At 42.5% G+C, this 17,236-nt stretch overlaps 1 protein-coding gene across 1 annotated transcript in view; it reads left to right on the top strand.

Moving 5' to 3' along the window:
* Positions 1 to 17,236, top strand: part of LOC138473638 (alkaline phosphatase-like) — a 279,429-nt gene that overhangs the window by 105,027 nt on the left and 157,166 nt on the right. The window contains exon 3 of the mRNA XM_069612170.1: positions 10,183 to 10,298. Within this exon, the coding sequence (XP_069468271.1) occupies positions 10,183 to 10,298 (116 nt within the window). The remainder of the gene's footprint in view (positions 1 to 10,182; positions 10,299 to 17,236) is intronic.

Here is a 17,236-nt window from a genome sequence, read left to right as displayed (position 1 = left end):
CATGGGTCGGACCATGAGCAATAATAACCATTATCGTAATATAGGTGTCAGGGAGTAACCATTTTCCTTCAACATTGTCCACCCAACACCCATCACCCTCGACCCATTTCTTGGTCTCCTCTACAGTAGCATCTGCTTGAATGTCCTTTACAGAATCAATACTTTCACCAAAAGTGCAAACATTTACAGGTTCCCTTACAGCATACATTTCTGAACTAAAATCAGTGGCAGTTTGTTTAGCTATCTGATCAGCGAAAGCATTCCCTTTTCCTATATCATCTGTAACTTTCTGATGTGCTGTAAATTTTACAATGGATAACTGAACAGGGAGTGCAAGCACTGAAAGTAATCGCACTATTAAAGTGCCGTGCTGTATTCTTGTACCATGTGAGGTCAAGAAACCTTGTTTTTTCCAGAGTCTACCGAAGTTGTGAACCACCCCAAAGGCATACTGGCTGTCGGTATATATATTTACTGTAAGCCCTTCAGAAAGTTCACAAGCTCGAGTTAATGCTATCATTTCTGCGGCCTGCGCGGAATTATGCATGATTCTTTTGGTTTCCACAATCGTGCTTAAGGTAGTGACTGCATAAGCGGCCGTGGATGTACCATTCAGAGTTTGAAACAAGAGCCATCACAAAATAGCTCTCCTTGTGGGTTATTCAAAGGCGTATCTTTCAGATCGATTCTACCTTTAGTTTCTTGTTCTGTAGTGTAAAGGCAATCGTGTGACGTTTCGTCACCATCAACAGTATCTTGCGGGACAGGTAAAAGTTCAGCCGGATTTAATACACAACACCTCTGAATTTGAATGTGGGGAGCAAACAAGATCAATTTGTATCTTTTCAATCGGCGGAAGTAAGGTGTTGCGTTTGAGTTCTATTTAATAGAATATCTGCAGAGTGAGGTACCATTAGGGTTAACGCATGACCCAGGACCATTCCCTCGCTCTGTTTTACAGATGCAGCAGCAGCAGCGACAGCTCTCAAACATCTCGGCAAAGCGCATGCAACAGGATCAAGGAAGCATGAGAAATAGCCACACGGCCTATTCTTCCCTCCATGTTCCTGCGTTAACACAGCCAAAGCACATCCATCACGTTCATGCACATACAACACAAAGGCCTTTTCATAATTTGGAGTTCCCAAAACCGGTGCCGAACACAGAGCGGTTTTGAGTAAATCGAATGCTGTCTGGTGTTCCAAAGTCCATGGCAGTGGCAAAGAAATGCCCTTCTTTTTCAAAGCCAGCATTGGTTTAATCGTTAACGAAAAATTAGGGATCCACAATCTACAGTAAGAAGCCATACCTATCAGGGCTCTAACTTTCTTCTGCGTATTTGGGACAGACATGCCAGAAATAGTTTTTATTCGTTCAAGTGTCAACCTTCTTCCCTCCTTTGACAGGAGATAGCCTAAATAGGCAACCTCCTGACAACAATATTGACATTTTTTGAGTGAAGCTTTATGGCCATGTTTTGCTAAATGACTAAGCAACAGCATGGTGCCTTCTTTACAGGCACTTTCAGAATCAGCAGCCAAGAGGAGATCATCTACATACTGTAGTAACGTGCAAGTAGTAGGCAACTCGAGAGTATCGAGTTGCTCTTTCAATGCTCTACTATAAATACTTGGACTCTCAGTGTACCCTTGTGGTGCACGAGTGAATGTAAACGAGCGTCCACCTAGGGTAAACGCAAACAAATACCTACTATCCTTGTGTATAGGAATGCTGAAAAACGCATTCTTGAGATCAACAGCGCTAAAGTGAGTGGCAGAAGCCGGAATCATAGTTAGTATCGTTGTTACATCAGGTACAATGGGAAATTGAGGAGCCACAATTTTGTTAATAGCACGCAAATCAATTATAAACCGAAAAGGAATCGCATTATCACCTTTTTTGTACACCAGCAAAATCGGGCTGTTACACAAACTAACTGTAATTTCCTCAATCAGTCCACGATGTACAAAGTCAGAAACTATACTTTTCAAAGCTTGTCCGCCTTCAACTGAGATTTTATATTGTGGAATGCGAGGCAGTTTAACTCCATGTTTCAGAATAATTTTAACAGGTTCAATTTGAAGAATGCCAACATCATTATCATCAATTGCCCATAAGCATTCCGGAATGTTACTGAATTCTGGCGGCAAAGGTCGAGTCAAGAACTGAGAGGCGAATGATTGCTGAGGTGAAATTGTTAACCGAACTCCGTCCGAGGAACAATGTATTACTGCATTCAATTCATTCAACAAATTTAACCCCAGCAAATTCTCTCCACAGTTTGTAGTAAGTAGAAATGGACACTGTTCTGTGAAAGGACCCACTGTAATCGGTACCGGCAAAGAAACTGGGCAAACTGCTGGTGTGCACGAAAACCCTACGGAAACGTTGGATTGCCCTCACAGTGGAATGTTTGGAACCCGCGAATGGTCAATGGAACACTTTTGTGCTCCTGTATCTACTAAAAATAGATGTTTCCTATTTCCCACCATCATCTCAACGTAGGGACCTTTTTGATGAACGGGAATAGGCGTTGGTTCCAAACCCTGCTTTGGGCAATCCTAACGAAACAGAATGTCATCAAAACGAAGTTCTTCAGAGAGGTATGCAGCAGAAGGATGATCAAAAATGTTTCTATTATCCACACTCGATACTTGTTTATCCTGTGAAAAAGGTTGCTGTGATTCTGACGTAAACTTACCTCTACCAGGACCCCCTGCACCTGGGCGACCTATTGATCATCTACCCATGTTCCCAAATGACCTTTGCTGCAAGGCCGGACATTGTGCGCACCAGTGACCTTCCTGTCGACAATAGGCACACTGGTTAATGGTTACCGGAGCTAAGGGCATACTTCCCTGTGGAACGTATTGACCTCTAAATTGCGTACTACCCCCTCTAGGGCTTCTAACAATCTGTTGTAATAATACTTTTGTTTTCAGGTCACCCTTTTTTTCTCAATTTTTTTCCTTTTCATTATTCACACGATTCTCATAGTATTGAGCCATGTGCAATACTTCTGATTGAAACTTCGCCTGCCAAGCGCTTTCGGAGGACATAATCTGCAACTGGATGTCAGGCAGCAATCCACTTACACATTTGTCGACAAATAGCCTCTGTGCCTAAGTCTTGTCCACTGAAATCCGAAAACACTTGTTCGAACCGATTAGAAAATTCAGTAGCACCTTCAGACTTTCCTTGGACACAGGCCGTAAGCTTGTCCCAAATGAATCTTTTTTCGGGAACTATGATTTTTAATTTTACAATAATCCTATCAGGCAAGGTTAATATCACCAGAGGCGGTCTCTCGCCGGCTGGTCTTTCTCTGTCGAGCCTAACCATATTATCCCATGTATCTCCTAACCCAGGTACATCATCTACAGTCCTAATCTGTTTCCACAAATCAACTGGCAGGAGTATGGGAAATAATAAATCAATATCACTTAAGGTGAATACAGATGATTGTAAGACTGACTCTATTTCTTTACAGAACCCCGTCGGATTCTTTCTTATATCAGGAATAGATTGCTTTATGGTGTTCACTCCCTGTCTCGAGAACGGGACGTGAACGAACTGCGATACATAATGTGCAGGAATGTCCACTGCGACTATACCTCGTGCAGCATCGGTCGCAATCTCAACCTTTGGGACAAATGTCGGAGGGACCTCTCCAATAGGCAACTGAGAAGTAGGTAGCTCCGAACGCTTACTAAGCAACAGAGCCAGATCAAGCGCTAAGGCAGTCGAAGAAGTATCAATCGAAAAGGCTCTCTTATAAACAGCCAATAATTCTGCCGGACAACAAATCTTTCTTTTTACACACTCATCCTGCAGGTATTCTACCATAACCTGTATCACTTTCTTTTGCATTTCTAACGTATACTGACTATACGTGTCATATACTTCGACTGGAGTTATCGGCATGTCCGAAATCCATCTTATCGCATCCTTTGTACAAATTTGCGCTTCCTCACCTATCAATTCACGGCGAGGAGAAAACCGTTTCTGTAAGAATATAGTGCCTAAACTATCACCATCTGCTCTTCATTCTGTAACTCTTCCAACTCCTTCCTATACACAAAAATCCTCTTGACATGCTCATATATTTTCTCTGCAGTATCTTTAGACAACGCTAAGGTATTCAAATCCCGTAACCCTTGTGGGAGGTCTACATCGTTTAATCTATTCCACATTATGCTCAAATGCCTTCGATAAAAACATTTTTCTCAGGAATACTTTTTAGATTTCGAGTGTGGAAAAAACATCAGCTTGTTCACCCCTCTCCATACAATGTTTAGCCCATGCAATCAATTCATTCTTTTTATCTGGGGACACAGTATTACGAGTCACAATCCTTGATCCGTTCCCTGGTCTACTACTAGAGGTGCAGAGTCACTTGGAAGAGGGAGAGTAGGCACATTCTGAATATCAATAAGTGGAGGCAAGGGAGCAGGCAAAGGAGCGACGACTGGAGGAACAACAGGAAGAATAATAGGAAGGACCGGGGGAACTATAGGAGGGGGAATAGTGACAGGAAGAGGCAAAGCACCAGGAGGAGGAACGTACGGGGGTGGCGCACAGGCATCAGGCCTTCGTTCATGCAAAAGTTTGTTAATCAATTCATCGGACGTATGAAAATCTTTCGAAGGATACATTTTCTGAATGCCTAATTGAAACGCTCTGTCTGTGTTCCTAACCGATTCCAATTGTTTATTTTGATCATATAACAGCGCCTTTTCGTCATTCGTCATATGTCGACGCATATGTTTTTCTCTACTCTTTTGTTGCTGCAAAGCTTCTGTTTTCCAACTGTGCAATGCGTCAAATGCTGCAGGTCTAGCCTTTTTCTTTATCAATACAGATTCTAAATATTCTAAACGAGGGATTTCAAAGCTACCATTGGCTGGCCACCGAAGATTAGAGTTATGTCTGGTCTGTCTGTGCCAAATATCATTAAATGCTATACTACCAAAGCCTTTATTACAGTACATAGTACATGCCGGCGACCCCTCCTGTGGTGCGGGACGGCTAAATTCCAAAGATTGTCTGTCACCGCGGAATAATGCCCTGAAGCAGGCAGACAATTTCTCAGGCATATCAGAATTCTGGTGTTACCTGGTCAGACAATTGTGCTTGCGAGTACAATGCGCCAAATTCAAATTGTCAGGGTTAAATTAAGAATCGGGTCATGATTCACCTGACCAAAGGACTGGGAGGCCCGATCGGGTTACTAAGGACAATCTAAGGACCCACGTGTCTGGTGATTTCGGCAAATTTACCCACCTCGATATATGGACCCTCGTCAAGACGTCGTCTCGGGCTACAGCTCACCGTTCAGGGATCGGATCGTGCTGTTCTGTCGAGGAATTCGCTTCTCGTCCAGAGGGGCCATTTTGTTGTCACCGTCCGATCCCGGTCCGATAGCTGTGCAAGCCTTCAACAAGACGAAGTCAATCTTGAGGGTCCCTATTCGGGCGCCATCTGTGAAATCATAAAATACAATATTGGGGCTTTTACACCATGCAAAGTGAAATACACCGACACGGGCTTGTAAAGATTCCCAGAATCTTTATTACAACACTTAACAGTTTACAAAACAAAGTACACAAATAGCTATTTGGCCGTCAGTACATCACAGAGAACGCCAGCAGGTTCAATCTGAGCAGTGAACAGGAATTGCTAGCTGGACATCAGCCTATTTATACAGTTCTTTGCACCGATGTCCAGCCTCTTACAAGTTAATCATGTACTGGGCTAGGGTTCGTGCCAGATTTGCTTCTAATTTGTTTGTCTATATGTATCTAGTTCATCTTTGGTTTATACATCAACAAGCAACAATGGTGACTGTGTATGCTCTAGGCCTAACATTACGCCGCAGGACTTAATTTATACAATGTAGTTAAACAGGCGTTCCTATTCAGTTACTAAAATGACATTATGTTTAATATATGTACATAGATCAGTTTCGTTGATACAGGTAATCCATTACATACAGGTCAGCAAAAGGACAAGGTCTCAGTTCATGGCCCTAGCAAGTGGCCTGCAGGCAAGTTATATATTAGCTGTACACAAAGGTTATGTCGGCCATGTTCTTTTCTGAATGACATTGTCCACCATTTTGACTCAGAGGGTGACTTTACTGGGAGAGAGAACCTAAAATGGCGGCTTACATTGATTTTAAGGTCAGGACCTTGCAACACGAATTTCTTCGCAAGTAGCTTGTTAGCAGCTTGGCGTAGGCCAATGTAAATATATTCATAGCAATAGGAGGCACGATATAATTTCTAGTTTGACACTATAACTCACACACCTGGATGCAATTGCATCCCTATAGCACACACAACATCGATTCTGGGTCATGTTTTAATACTCTATCCCATATTAAACGCTATGCTAGGTAATATTATGTGATGTATGTCAGGGAGAGAATTGTATGCCATCGACAATGTACATATGCCCTGTCATGTGTTTTGCAATGTTGATAAACCATCGACCAGAAACCCAGAACTGTACAACACTTCACATTCAGACAGCTCACAGTGTTGAGAGGTCGTACCTATGGTAGATGGGCACTTTACACATGACACGTAATCTAACACACATTAGGGGGTGTGAGGCAGCACCTGTCGGATTGTATGAGCGAAGAGCAGAGGTCATGCTCTTGTGAAAAGTTTACAGTTTATACATGTAATGTAATGGAAAGTGGTCTTACAAAACAGCTTTCTGACAATAACGTTGGCCTCGCTGCACATAATAGCTTTCGGCTCTGTGGAACTTTCATGCTTAAAATCATACTTAAATGTTTAAAGCATAAGAACCAATGTGATTATCAGGACGAATAATTGATTAGAAAAATAGACATACAAAGGCGTTGCCTCGAGTTCCTTTTGATTGATTGATTGATTGATTGATTGATTTATAGAACGCTTTACACAGTTTTGGTGCATTGGCAACAGTTTACAGGGCAATTTAGAGGGAAACATGAATTGTGGTCCTGCTGCCCTTTCACAGCCGTTCTATTGTGTGAATGTCGATACACAGGATCAGTTTAATCGTGGGAGATCCTTGTGACCTGCCCCTGCGAGATTAGTAGAAGGCGGCTGGTGGTAGATTTAGCAATACCCTCCACCTCAAAAAGAGTTAGGTAGGAGGCGCAAAATAAACAGCCGACACATATTAATCTTGCCTAAGGTGCTTTGTGCACAGAACTTAAAATGCTGTCGTGGTGCACCCCTCTCTGTGTGTCGATCTTAGAGTACTGTGGGCACAAGCAAACAGAATTAGCTAAGGCTGTGTTACCGTAGGTCATAGTACTGGTCATGGGGTCATAGTACTGGTCATGGGGTCATAGTACTGGTCATGGGGTTTAAGGATAGCACCGGCCAGGGGATGTGTGAGGGTAGCACAGGTCGTAGGTGAGCAAAGTTCCGGGGTGCAAGGACCGCGCAAATAAGGGGATATGAGTAGAGCACGGTTATGTTATGGGGTGCATAACAGTTAAGAGGGCTCATGGCAGCACATGGCAGTGTGTTAGTGCAGCATAGGTTTGAAGGTTTGTGAGGACAGTACACATGTCAATTTGTGAATGAGAACAGAACAGGTTATGCTATGTCATTTTAAAGGTTCTTATGCAGCGCACTGTTGCCATCTGCGTGGTCTCTTGGCTCTCTGTTGGACAGAGGGAAGCACATGTCAAGGGGTCTTCAGACAAAAGCGTTTGTGAAAATGGTCCGGGTCTAGGTTTTTGGTGGGAATACATTTCAGGGTGGGAAAGAGCAGCACAGATCTGTGAGTTTTTTGCGCACGTGCATTTGGGACAGCTGACCATGTGTAGGGCATGTGAGGGAAATTAGGAATGGGGATTGTGAGAAACACAGGACATGTGTGTCAGTGGAGTCGCAGAGTCGCACGTCCTGGTAGGGTTGAGGTCAGCCATTGTCAGGTAGCATATATACTGCACTGGACAGTGAGCTTCTTCATGAGAAAATTCAGGGAAACATGGGACGGATCATTTAAGAAGATATTATCAAAGGGCTCAACCTCCAGCGGAATGGACCTATAGATTTGTGAATCGTAAGGATACAATGTAGCATCATACACAGGACAGGGCATCCAGTAGGCTGTGGTCTTGCATGCATGTCACACTGAGGTGATATGCCTCGAGGTGGCGGGCCAGCTCTGTAAGTAACGGCCTGACGGCCAAGTTAAGGGGCCGAGCACAGCGAGGGTCGCTTTATGAGGGGGCGGTGCCGATACCAAAATGGTTGGCACGCCACCGAGGGGCATATGGCCATGAGCACATGTCTATTTGTCTACACAGGTGCTGATGTTGTCTTTTTTTTTTTTATATAAAAAAGGAAACTTACCTTTACAGCGCAGCCCGTGGCATGCAGTGCTGGTGTGCTGTAAGTCCATTTTCAATGTTGACGACGTCGTCATCAAAATTGAAAAAAAACTTTGACAACACCACCACTGTGCAGCGCTAGGTCGTGCTGTTAAGGTTCATTTCTTTAAAAAAAAATAAAAACCATTTGGTGCTATGTAGGAAACTACATGGGTGCTAAGGTGAGGAGGAAGGAATAGTGGGCAAGGGGGAACTGGCTAACCACGGTGCTGCTCAGAATATGCGCTTGTACCTCAGAATACAGCCCACGTTCTGAGCATCCTGATTGGTCAGCACCCCCTCCCAATGTGCTAATGAGGCGATGTGTCTCGGGTGGTGGTCCGACCCTGTATGTAATGGCCCGCCGCCAAAGTTAAGGGCCACAGCACAGCAAGAGTCGCTGAATGAGTGCTGCGCTGCTGATACAGAAAGGGTCGACACGCCACTGAGGGGCATATCACCATTAGCGCCCATGTATTTGTCAGAACAGGTACACCGTGCAGTGCTGGTGTGCTGCAAACACGTTTTCAATGTTGATGACTCTGACATCATCAACATTGGGAAAGGACTTCGAGGACACCAGCACTGTGCAGCGCTGGGCCATGCTGTAAAGATACATTTCTTTTTCTTCAAATAAAAAAAGACAGTATTAGCACCTGTGACGGAAGCAACACGGTTGCTAAGGTGAAGGGGAAAGGGGACCGGGGAAGCAAAGAGGGCACTGCCTAACTATGGTGCTTCTCGGAGCGCAGGCTCGTCCCTTAGAATACATCCTGTGTTCCGAGCATCCTGCTTGGTCAGCACCCCCTCCCAGGGTGCTAATTAAGCAATATGACCCGAGCGGCGGTGGCATTACCGACTCAGGACTCAGCTTCGCTTGGGCCTATAACTATGGGCCCCGGGGCATTACCTGTGTCGTTAATGCCCCCGCGGCGAGGGTCATATTGCTTTTAGTACTCCGGCCCGCAAGATTTGTGTGACCGGGGCACTAAAAGCATTTTTTTTCTGTCCCGAAGCGTTTCGGGACAAACAAAAAAAAACGACCCAGAAAATGGCCGCCGGGAAAGGGAAAACAGAGTCCGTTTTCCCTTTCCATGGCGGCCATCGGGAGCAGACGTGCTGGAAACAGTTGTTTTCCCAGCGCATCCGCTCCTGAAAAAAAAGGAGAAGAAGGTAAGTGGGGTTAGGAGGGAGGAAGTGAGGGAGGGGAAAAAAAAGAAAAACAAAATTTATCTGCGTCCCCGGCGAAGGCAGCCTCTCAGCCGTGGGGAGGCTCGGAGCGGGGATGGCCCTGCTTCCAGCCTCCTCATTGGCTGAGGGAGCTGCCACACCCCCCCGCCGGGTACAATGGCCATGGATTCCCGGCTGAGGGATTCCCAGCCGGGTAATGCCTCAGCGAGGGCCAATCAGAATGGTTGTTTCATTCTGATAGCGCCCTCGCCGGGTACTAATAAAGAGTATAACCACATTACAACCACGTGATCGGGAATCCCAGATTATGTTATCTCTGAGGTGTATGCTGTGTGTGAGGTAGGGGCATACTTTGTGAGTATTTCAGAAGGTAGTGTGGTGTTGTATGTTGTGATTGAGGATTACCAATGGTGTTTAGAATTGGTGATAAAAAATGATGCTTCACTAAGATGAGCGAGCATCCTTGCGTGGAGCAATGTTCAAACCCATGTGCATAGCATTGTACTTGCTAGTATGTCGACTTATTCACACACGCACCCTTTTTCAGAATCATGTGTGAATCCTTCTATGGTCTTGCCCTCAGAGACTTTGACATGCTGTCTTTTTAGGGATGGGGATACCAACAGTGACCGCAGCCCGGATCCTGAAAGGCCAGTTAGATGGCCAGCCTGGAGAGGAGACACTGCTGGAGATGGAAAAGTTTCCTTTTGTTGCTTTATCGAAGGTAAGTCTGGGCATTCCCCCTGTCTCTGAACAGCCATATATTGAATCAGTCAGGCCAATCCACAACATACTGATTTCCATCTAAGTGCGGACGCACTTACTCAGAAACTGCGAAACAAAGGCTATCCACCTAGAGTTATTAAGACTGCTTCAAAAAGAGCATACAATAATAATCGGGAGGCTCTTTTGGAGAAAAATGTGAAAATAAAGAGAAATATTGTTTTTGTTAATACTTTTTCAAATTTATCGTACAAAATTAAATCTATTGTGATGAAAACTTGGAAAAAGGTATACAGAGGAAAAGAAGCCTTGCCCCCTTTGGTGGCCTTTAGAAAAAGTCAAAACCTAAGGAACATTTTGATCAGGAATGATGTAACTGAGAAAAGTACACCACTGGTGAGACAAACCAGGTTATGCGGTTTACCGGAAATAAAAGGGCATTTTCCTTGCGGTAAATGTAGTATGTGTGCCCAAACTAAAGAGATTCGATATATACAAATTTTACCTAATCTGAAATGCGTGTGTAATGAAATGACCAACTGTAACACATCCAATGTTGTGTATTTAATCACATGCCCCTGTGGCCTATATTATGTAGGCAAGACTAACAGACAATGTAAAGTCTGTATGGTGGAACATCGGAGCTGCATCAGAAATCAAGTGATTGCAGCTCCTTTAGTGAAACATTTTCTTGATATGAAACATGGCTGCAATGACTTTACGTGGTTTATTTTGAAAAAGGTGCATGGCCATAGGAAAGCCGAGACAGACCAGAAATTATTGAACCTGGAACAAAAAAATATTTTTAAATTGCAAAGTAATGTTCTGGGGCTCAATGAGAGTATTGATTGGCATCTGGTCAGCCAAACATAAATGTTTTCTGTTATCTGACTATTGTTTGCAATTTTGGCTGTGTTTTGAATTTTTTTGAATTTTCCTTATTTTGTGCCATCTATATTTGCAAAAATGTGCACATGTCTGTTGCTTGATTTTTGCAATACTGTATCGATTTCTTTTGAATGGTTTTGCGCCCTCCTGTGCACTTTCTTCTCAACACTGCTTCCCTTTGTTGTTGGGTGGTTTGATGCAAAGATGGCCGCTAGTTTTTTTCCTACCGGCTAGTACCTAACTGAAGAGTGTAGTCCTTCCTTAGTGTTCACTAGGAAGATTGCACGTAAAAGATGGCCGCTGCATTTTCTTGCCGGCTAGTATTTAATCGAAAAGTATAGTCCTTTCTTAGTGTTTACTAGGAAGTGGTGAGCGTTTGGCTGCACTTGGTGAAAACACATGCTGGTGCTGCACGGTCTTCTTTCAAACCCTGCGAGTCATTAGCGAGGAGTTTGTTTCTCCTAATCTAGAGGTGAGCATGTTGTTCTTGAACTTTAGTAGCTACATTACTTTTAGTGATGTTGGTGGCTATTATCCCTTTTCCGCAGTTTTTTATTTACTGAACATTAAGGTGTTGTGTACTATCTCTCACTACTTGGTCACGTTCAGCATGTTTTTACACATTTAATGGCTGTGAAGACCGCTGGTTTATGACACTACTGTTTGGAAGCATGAGCTCTAATGCACGACCTAGGCTGGGCTTGAAATGGTTTCTTTTCTTCCCTTTTTTTACACATTTGGGAGCCGTGGTGTATCAGTGCATTTTAATGCTCTTTGAGATGGTTGGTGACCGCCCTTCTTGTATTACAGATTGGTTCTGCGTCCTCTTTTGTAATCATCTGCAGACTTGGTTGTCATTACTAGGGATTTCCTCCCCTTGCCCCACGTTGTGGGTGGCTTCACTTGCGTGAAGGTAATTTTGATTTAATATATCCTGAACAATTCATGACTGTTGTCCTGTAGTGATCTGTGGCTCATTGGTAGTGTGATGTGTCCTTTCTAGGTGTGACGATATTTTCGGCGGATTGAGACGCCTTTTGAAGTATCTTGGTTTTTCAATGAAGAAGAATTAGCCTATCTGTCATTTACAGACGTGCGTTGAAGATTCACCACTTTAAGATAAATCTAATTGGTTTAATTTCTAAACCTTTTTGTGGAATTGTTCTCTTGACTGAGTCAACTCCACTTTTACATTTGGTAATACCCCCTCCCCTGGGGATCTGATTAGTTTCCTCTGTTTCTCTTCTTTGCAGGCTGGTTGCCTGAAACTACCCATTCAACACGGTGTTGAGAAGAATAGTGGATGTTTTAAAGGTTCCCCTGAAGAATGTTCGCCCGAAAGGGGCTTTAAAGAACAGAAACATGTTGGGATTATATGTTGTTTTAGTGACACATTTAGGTTTTTTCTATGTACTGTGATATGTGATTTCGTCTGTGTCCATTTGTAAGTGGTTTATTTGTAATTTAGCTTTTTAGATTTTGTAGGTTTTAGTGGTAGTTTTGTACACTGTGTTAGGTGTGGGTAGTATCTTATGTTTTAATTTAAATATTCTTTATTAAACAAAAATGTTTTTTGAAATTTGGAATGTTGCACGCAGTCTATGTTGTCAAGACCTGTAGTGCCGGAGAATCTGTCAGAGGTGTCTAATCGTTGGGGGAGAAGGAGGGGTGGAAGTAGAGAAAGTTTACCATCTTATCCTTCTTTTATAATATAATCTATGTTCCTATTGGTGAAGTAAGATGTGGTACATATAAATAGGATCCTGTGTACCTATTTGATTACATGCTTTCAGAGGCTCTTGTGGTCTCGTAGGTTGCGAATAAGGAGATATTGTATCACACCAGGACACTACACTACTAGCCATATAACATGGCTACAGCCTCAGACAAGTGCCTAGCATATAGCGAGGATCATGTGAAAAATTGTTAGACACATTATCAGTGCTGGCTGGCACCAGTGAAAATGAGATCAATATTAACAGCAATGATCAATGGGACGAATCGGTCCAATTAAGGAAACGCCTTATTCGTACTAAACTGCATGGAGCTATTATGCTTGAGTATTTGAAAAATCAGGCCCTTCCTCAAGGTCTCATAGTGAGAAATGAGCCACGCCTATTTTTAGACAATAAGGAATTTAAACTAAAATGGAGTTACATATCTAATAAATGTGGGAGGGACTGGTTAGTCCTAATCATAGATACAGCTACTGAAGTGTCAAAGAAAATAGAGATAGATATTACAAAGTTGGAAGAAGAACTCAAAAAAGATCTTGATCTAGATACGTTCAAAGTAAAACTAGAACAACACCTTAAAGGGTTAGTAGATTTTAAAAATGATACTACCCTAGAAAGGGTCAAAAGGTTGAAAAAAGACCTCACCAATTTTACACATGAAAAGGCCTTCCCTTATGTTGTAGAGGGCCATAACTTTGGTAACACATTTCAGATTCCGAAAAACAATAGACGTGTACATTTTAGGGATACTTCATATAGCTCAGGTGAAGATAGCACAGGAGACAATGAACCTGTAGCTCAATCGAACCCGGGCAGAGGCAGGGGAAGGGGCCAGAGAGGGGCAACAGACAAAGACAAAGGATGTCTTTTTTAGGGCAGGGTCCCAACCAAGGGGATTGGGACAACCAGGTCAGGACATGGAGCCGAACAAGGAATCAGTGATGATTAACTTGTCCAACTATGTACTTTCAAGTGAAGAAGAGAATACTCTCAACAGGGGCCTCAGCTTTGTTATGACCAAAACCCATGATCCCTTTGAATTTCGTACTGAGTTTTTTGCATTTATGCGTAAAGTACGCCTTAATGAATATTTCAGTGAACACGAGGGTTACAATAGTAATAACTGCAGTGGTCTGCGTAATGCGTTGACCTTCTGTGCACCCAGCTACTCCCACACCGCCGAATCCACGGTATTTGAAAGACAAGTGTTGGCTGAAGTTCTAAAGTTAGAATCCTGTGAGAAATCTCATAATTCGAACTTTAGTAAACCCCAGAGAGATTCTGTTCTAAAACTTGCAAAAGATAAGAATCTCATTATCAGATAAGCAGATAAAGGGGGAGCTATTGTCTTGATGAATCGCAGTGATTATGTTAAAGAATGTGAGAGACTTCTTTCTGACAGTGTGATCTATTTGAAACTTACTTGTGACCCTACTGCTCGGCTGATGAAGATCATAAAAGAAAAAGTTACTTTGGCATATGACTCAGAGATGATTAGCAAACAAGAATTTGAATTTCTAATAAGGGAACAAGGCAGGGTACCTGTGTTCTATATTTTGCCTAAGGTGCATAAGAGATTGGTAGACCCTCCCGGACGTCCCATAGTCTCTGGGGTCAACTCCATTTTAGAACCATTGTCTAAGTTCGCAGATTTTTATCTGCGCCCATTTGTGATGAAAATGCAGAGTTATTTGAGGGATACTACCGATGCCATCAATAAAATAGAGAACATAGATTTTGTTCAAGGCAATTCTTTATTGATAGGTTTGGATATTCAATCCCTCTATACTATGATACCACAAAGGGCGACATTAGAGGTTGTTGAAGACATTTTGCTGGGCAGAGAGGATGGACACCCTGTGAGCAGTGCCTTTATTTTGTGGTGTACTGAGTTTGCCCTTACCCAAAACTTTTTCCAGTTCCAAGGAACTTTTTTCCAACAGATAGAGGGCACTGCCATGGGTGCAGCCATGGCCCCTAATTTAGCCAACCTCTATGTTGAATATTTTGAAAAAATTGTGATATACCCAGCCACTAATCCTTATATCCATCAGTTGAGGAAGTGGCTGAGGTATATAGACGATATACTAATTGAATGGGATGGCACGAGAGAAGAAGCTGAATGCTTTATGACCTGGTTGAACCAACAGAATCTTTCTGAAATTTACGGGATCCATAGGTGACTTTGAGACTCATTTTCTGGATATTACCATCTTTCATGGGAATGGAGTGTTAAAAGTGAAGCCCTACACAAAGACTACTGACAAGAATTATTTTCTGCACTTTAACAGCCATCATGCTAAGCATTTGAAAAACAACTTACCTTTTGGGCAGTTTTTAAGGTTAAAAAGGAATAGCAGTAGAAAAGAGGATTTCCGTCTAAGTGCGGACGCACTTACTCAGAAACTGCGAAACAAAGGCTATCCACCTAGAGTGATTAAGACTGCTTCAAAAAGAGCATACAATAATAATCGGGAGGCTCTTTTGGAGGAAAATGTGAAAATAAAGAGAAAGATTGGTACTGTTTTTGTTAATACTTTTTCAAATTTACCGTACAAAATTAAATCTATTGTGATGAAAACTTGGAAAAAGGTATACAGAGGAAAAGAAGCCTTGCCCCCTTTGGTGGCCTTTAGAAAAAGTCAAAACCTAAGGAACATTTTGATCAGGAATGATGTAACTGAGAAAGGTACACCACTGGTGAGACAAACCAGGTTATGGGGTTTACCGGAAATAAAAGGGCATTTTCCTTGCGGTAAATGTAGTATGTGTGCCCAAACTAAAGAGATTCGATATATACAAATTTTACCTAATCTGAAATGCGTGTGTAATGAAATGACCAACTGTAACACATCCAATGTTGTGTATTTAATCACATGCCCCTGTGGCCTATATTATGTAGGCAAGACTAACAGACAATGTAAAGTCCGTATGGTGGAACATCGGAGCTGCATCAGAAATCAAGTGATTGCAGCTCCTTTAGTGAAACATTTTCTTGATATGAAACATGGCTGCAATGACTTTACGTGGTTTATTTTGAAAAAGGTGCATGGCCATAGGAAAGCCGAGACAGACCAGAAATTATTGAACCTGGAACAAAAAATTATTTTTAAATTGCAAAGTAATGTTCTGGGGCTCAATGAGAGTATTGATTGGCATCTGATCAGCCAAACATAAATGTTTTCTGTTATCTGACTATTGTTTGCAATTTTGGCTGTGTTTTGAATTTTTTTGAATTTTCCTTATTTTGTGCCATATATATTTGCAAAAATGTGCATATGTCTGTTGCTTGATTTTTGCAATGCTGTGTCGATTTCTTTTGAATGGTTTTGCGCCCTCCAGTGCACTTTCTTCTCAACACTGCTTCCCTTTGTTGTTGGGTGGTTTGATGCAAAGATGGCCGCTAGTTTTTTCCTATCGGCTAGTACCTAACTGAAGAGTGTAGTCCTTCCTTAGTGTTCACTAGGAAGATTGCATGTAAAAGATGGCGGCTGTATTTTCTTGCCGGCTAGTATTTAATTGAAAAGTATAGTCCTTTTTTAGTGTTTACTAGGAAGTGGTGAGCGTTTGGCTGCACTTGGTGAAAACACATGCTGGTGCTGCACGGTCTTCTTTCAAACCCCGCGAGTCATTAGCGAGGAGTTTGTTTCTCCTAATCTAGAGGTGAGCATGTTGTTCTTGAACTTTAGTAGCTACATTACTTTTAGTGATGTTGGTGGCTATTATCCCTTTTCTGCAGTTTTTTATTTACTGAACGTTGAGGTGTTGTGTACTATCTCTCACTACTTGGTCACGTTCAGCATGTTTTTACACATTTAATGGCTGTGAAGACCGCTGGTGCATGACACCACTGTTTGGAAGCATGAGCTCTAATGCACGACCTAGGCTGGGCTTGAAATGGTTTCTTTTCTTCCCTTTTTTTACACATTTCAGAGCCGTGGTGTATCGGTGCATTTTAATGCTCTTTGAGATGGTTGGTGACCGCCCTTCTTGTATTACAGATTGGTTATGCGTCCTCTTTTGTAATCATCTGCAGACTTGGTTGTCATTACAAGGGATTTCCTCCCCTTGCCCCACGTTGTGGGTGGCTTCACTTGCGTGAAGGTAATTTTTATTTAATATATCCTGAACAATTCATGACTGTTGTCCTGTAGTGATCTGTGGCTCATTGGTAGTGTGATGTGTCCTTTCTAGGTGTGACGATATATTTTCGGCGGATTGAGACGCCTTTTGAAGTATCTTGGTTTTTCATGAAAGAAAAATTAGCCTATCTGTCATTTACAGACGTGCGTTGAAGATTCACCACATTAAGGTA

Source organism: Ambystoma mexicanum, chromosome 8 (assembly GCF_040938575.1).
Source record: "Ambystoma mexicanum isolate Mex_15411 chromosome 8, UKY_AmexF1_1, whole genome shotgun sequence".
In the NCBI taxonomy this organism is placed as follows: Eukaryota; Metazoa; Chordata; class Amphibia; order Caudata; family Ambystomatidae; genus Ambystoma; species Ambystoma mexicanum.
This window is presented reverse-complemented; position numbering and strand designations above follow the sequence as displayed.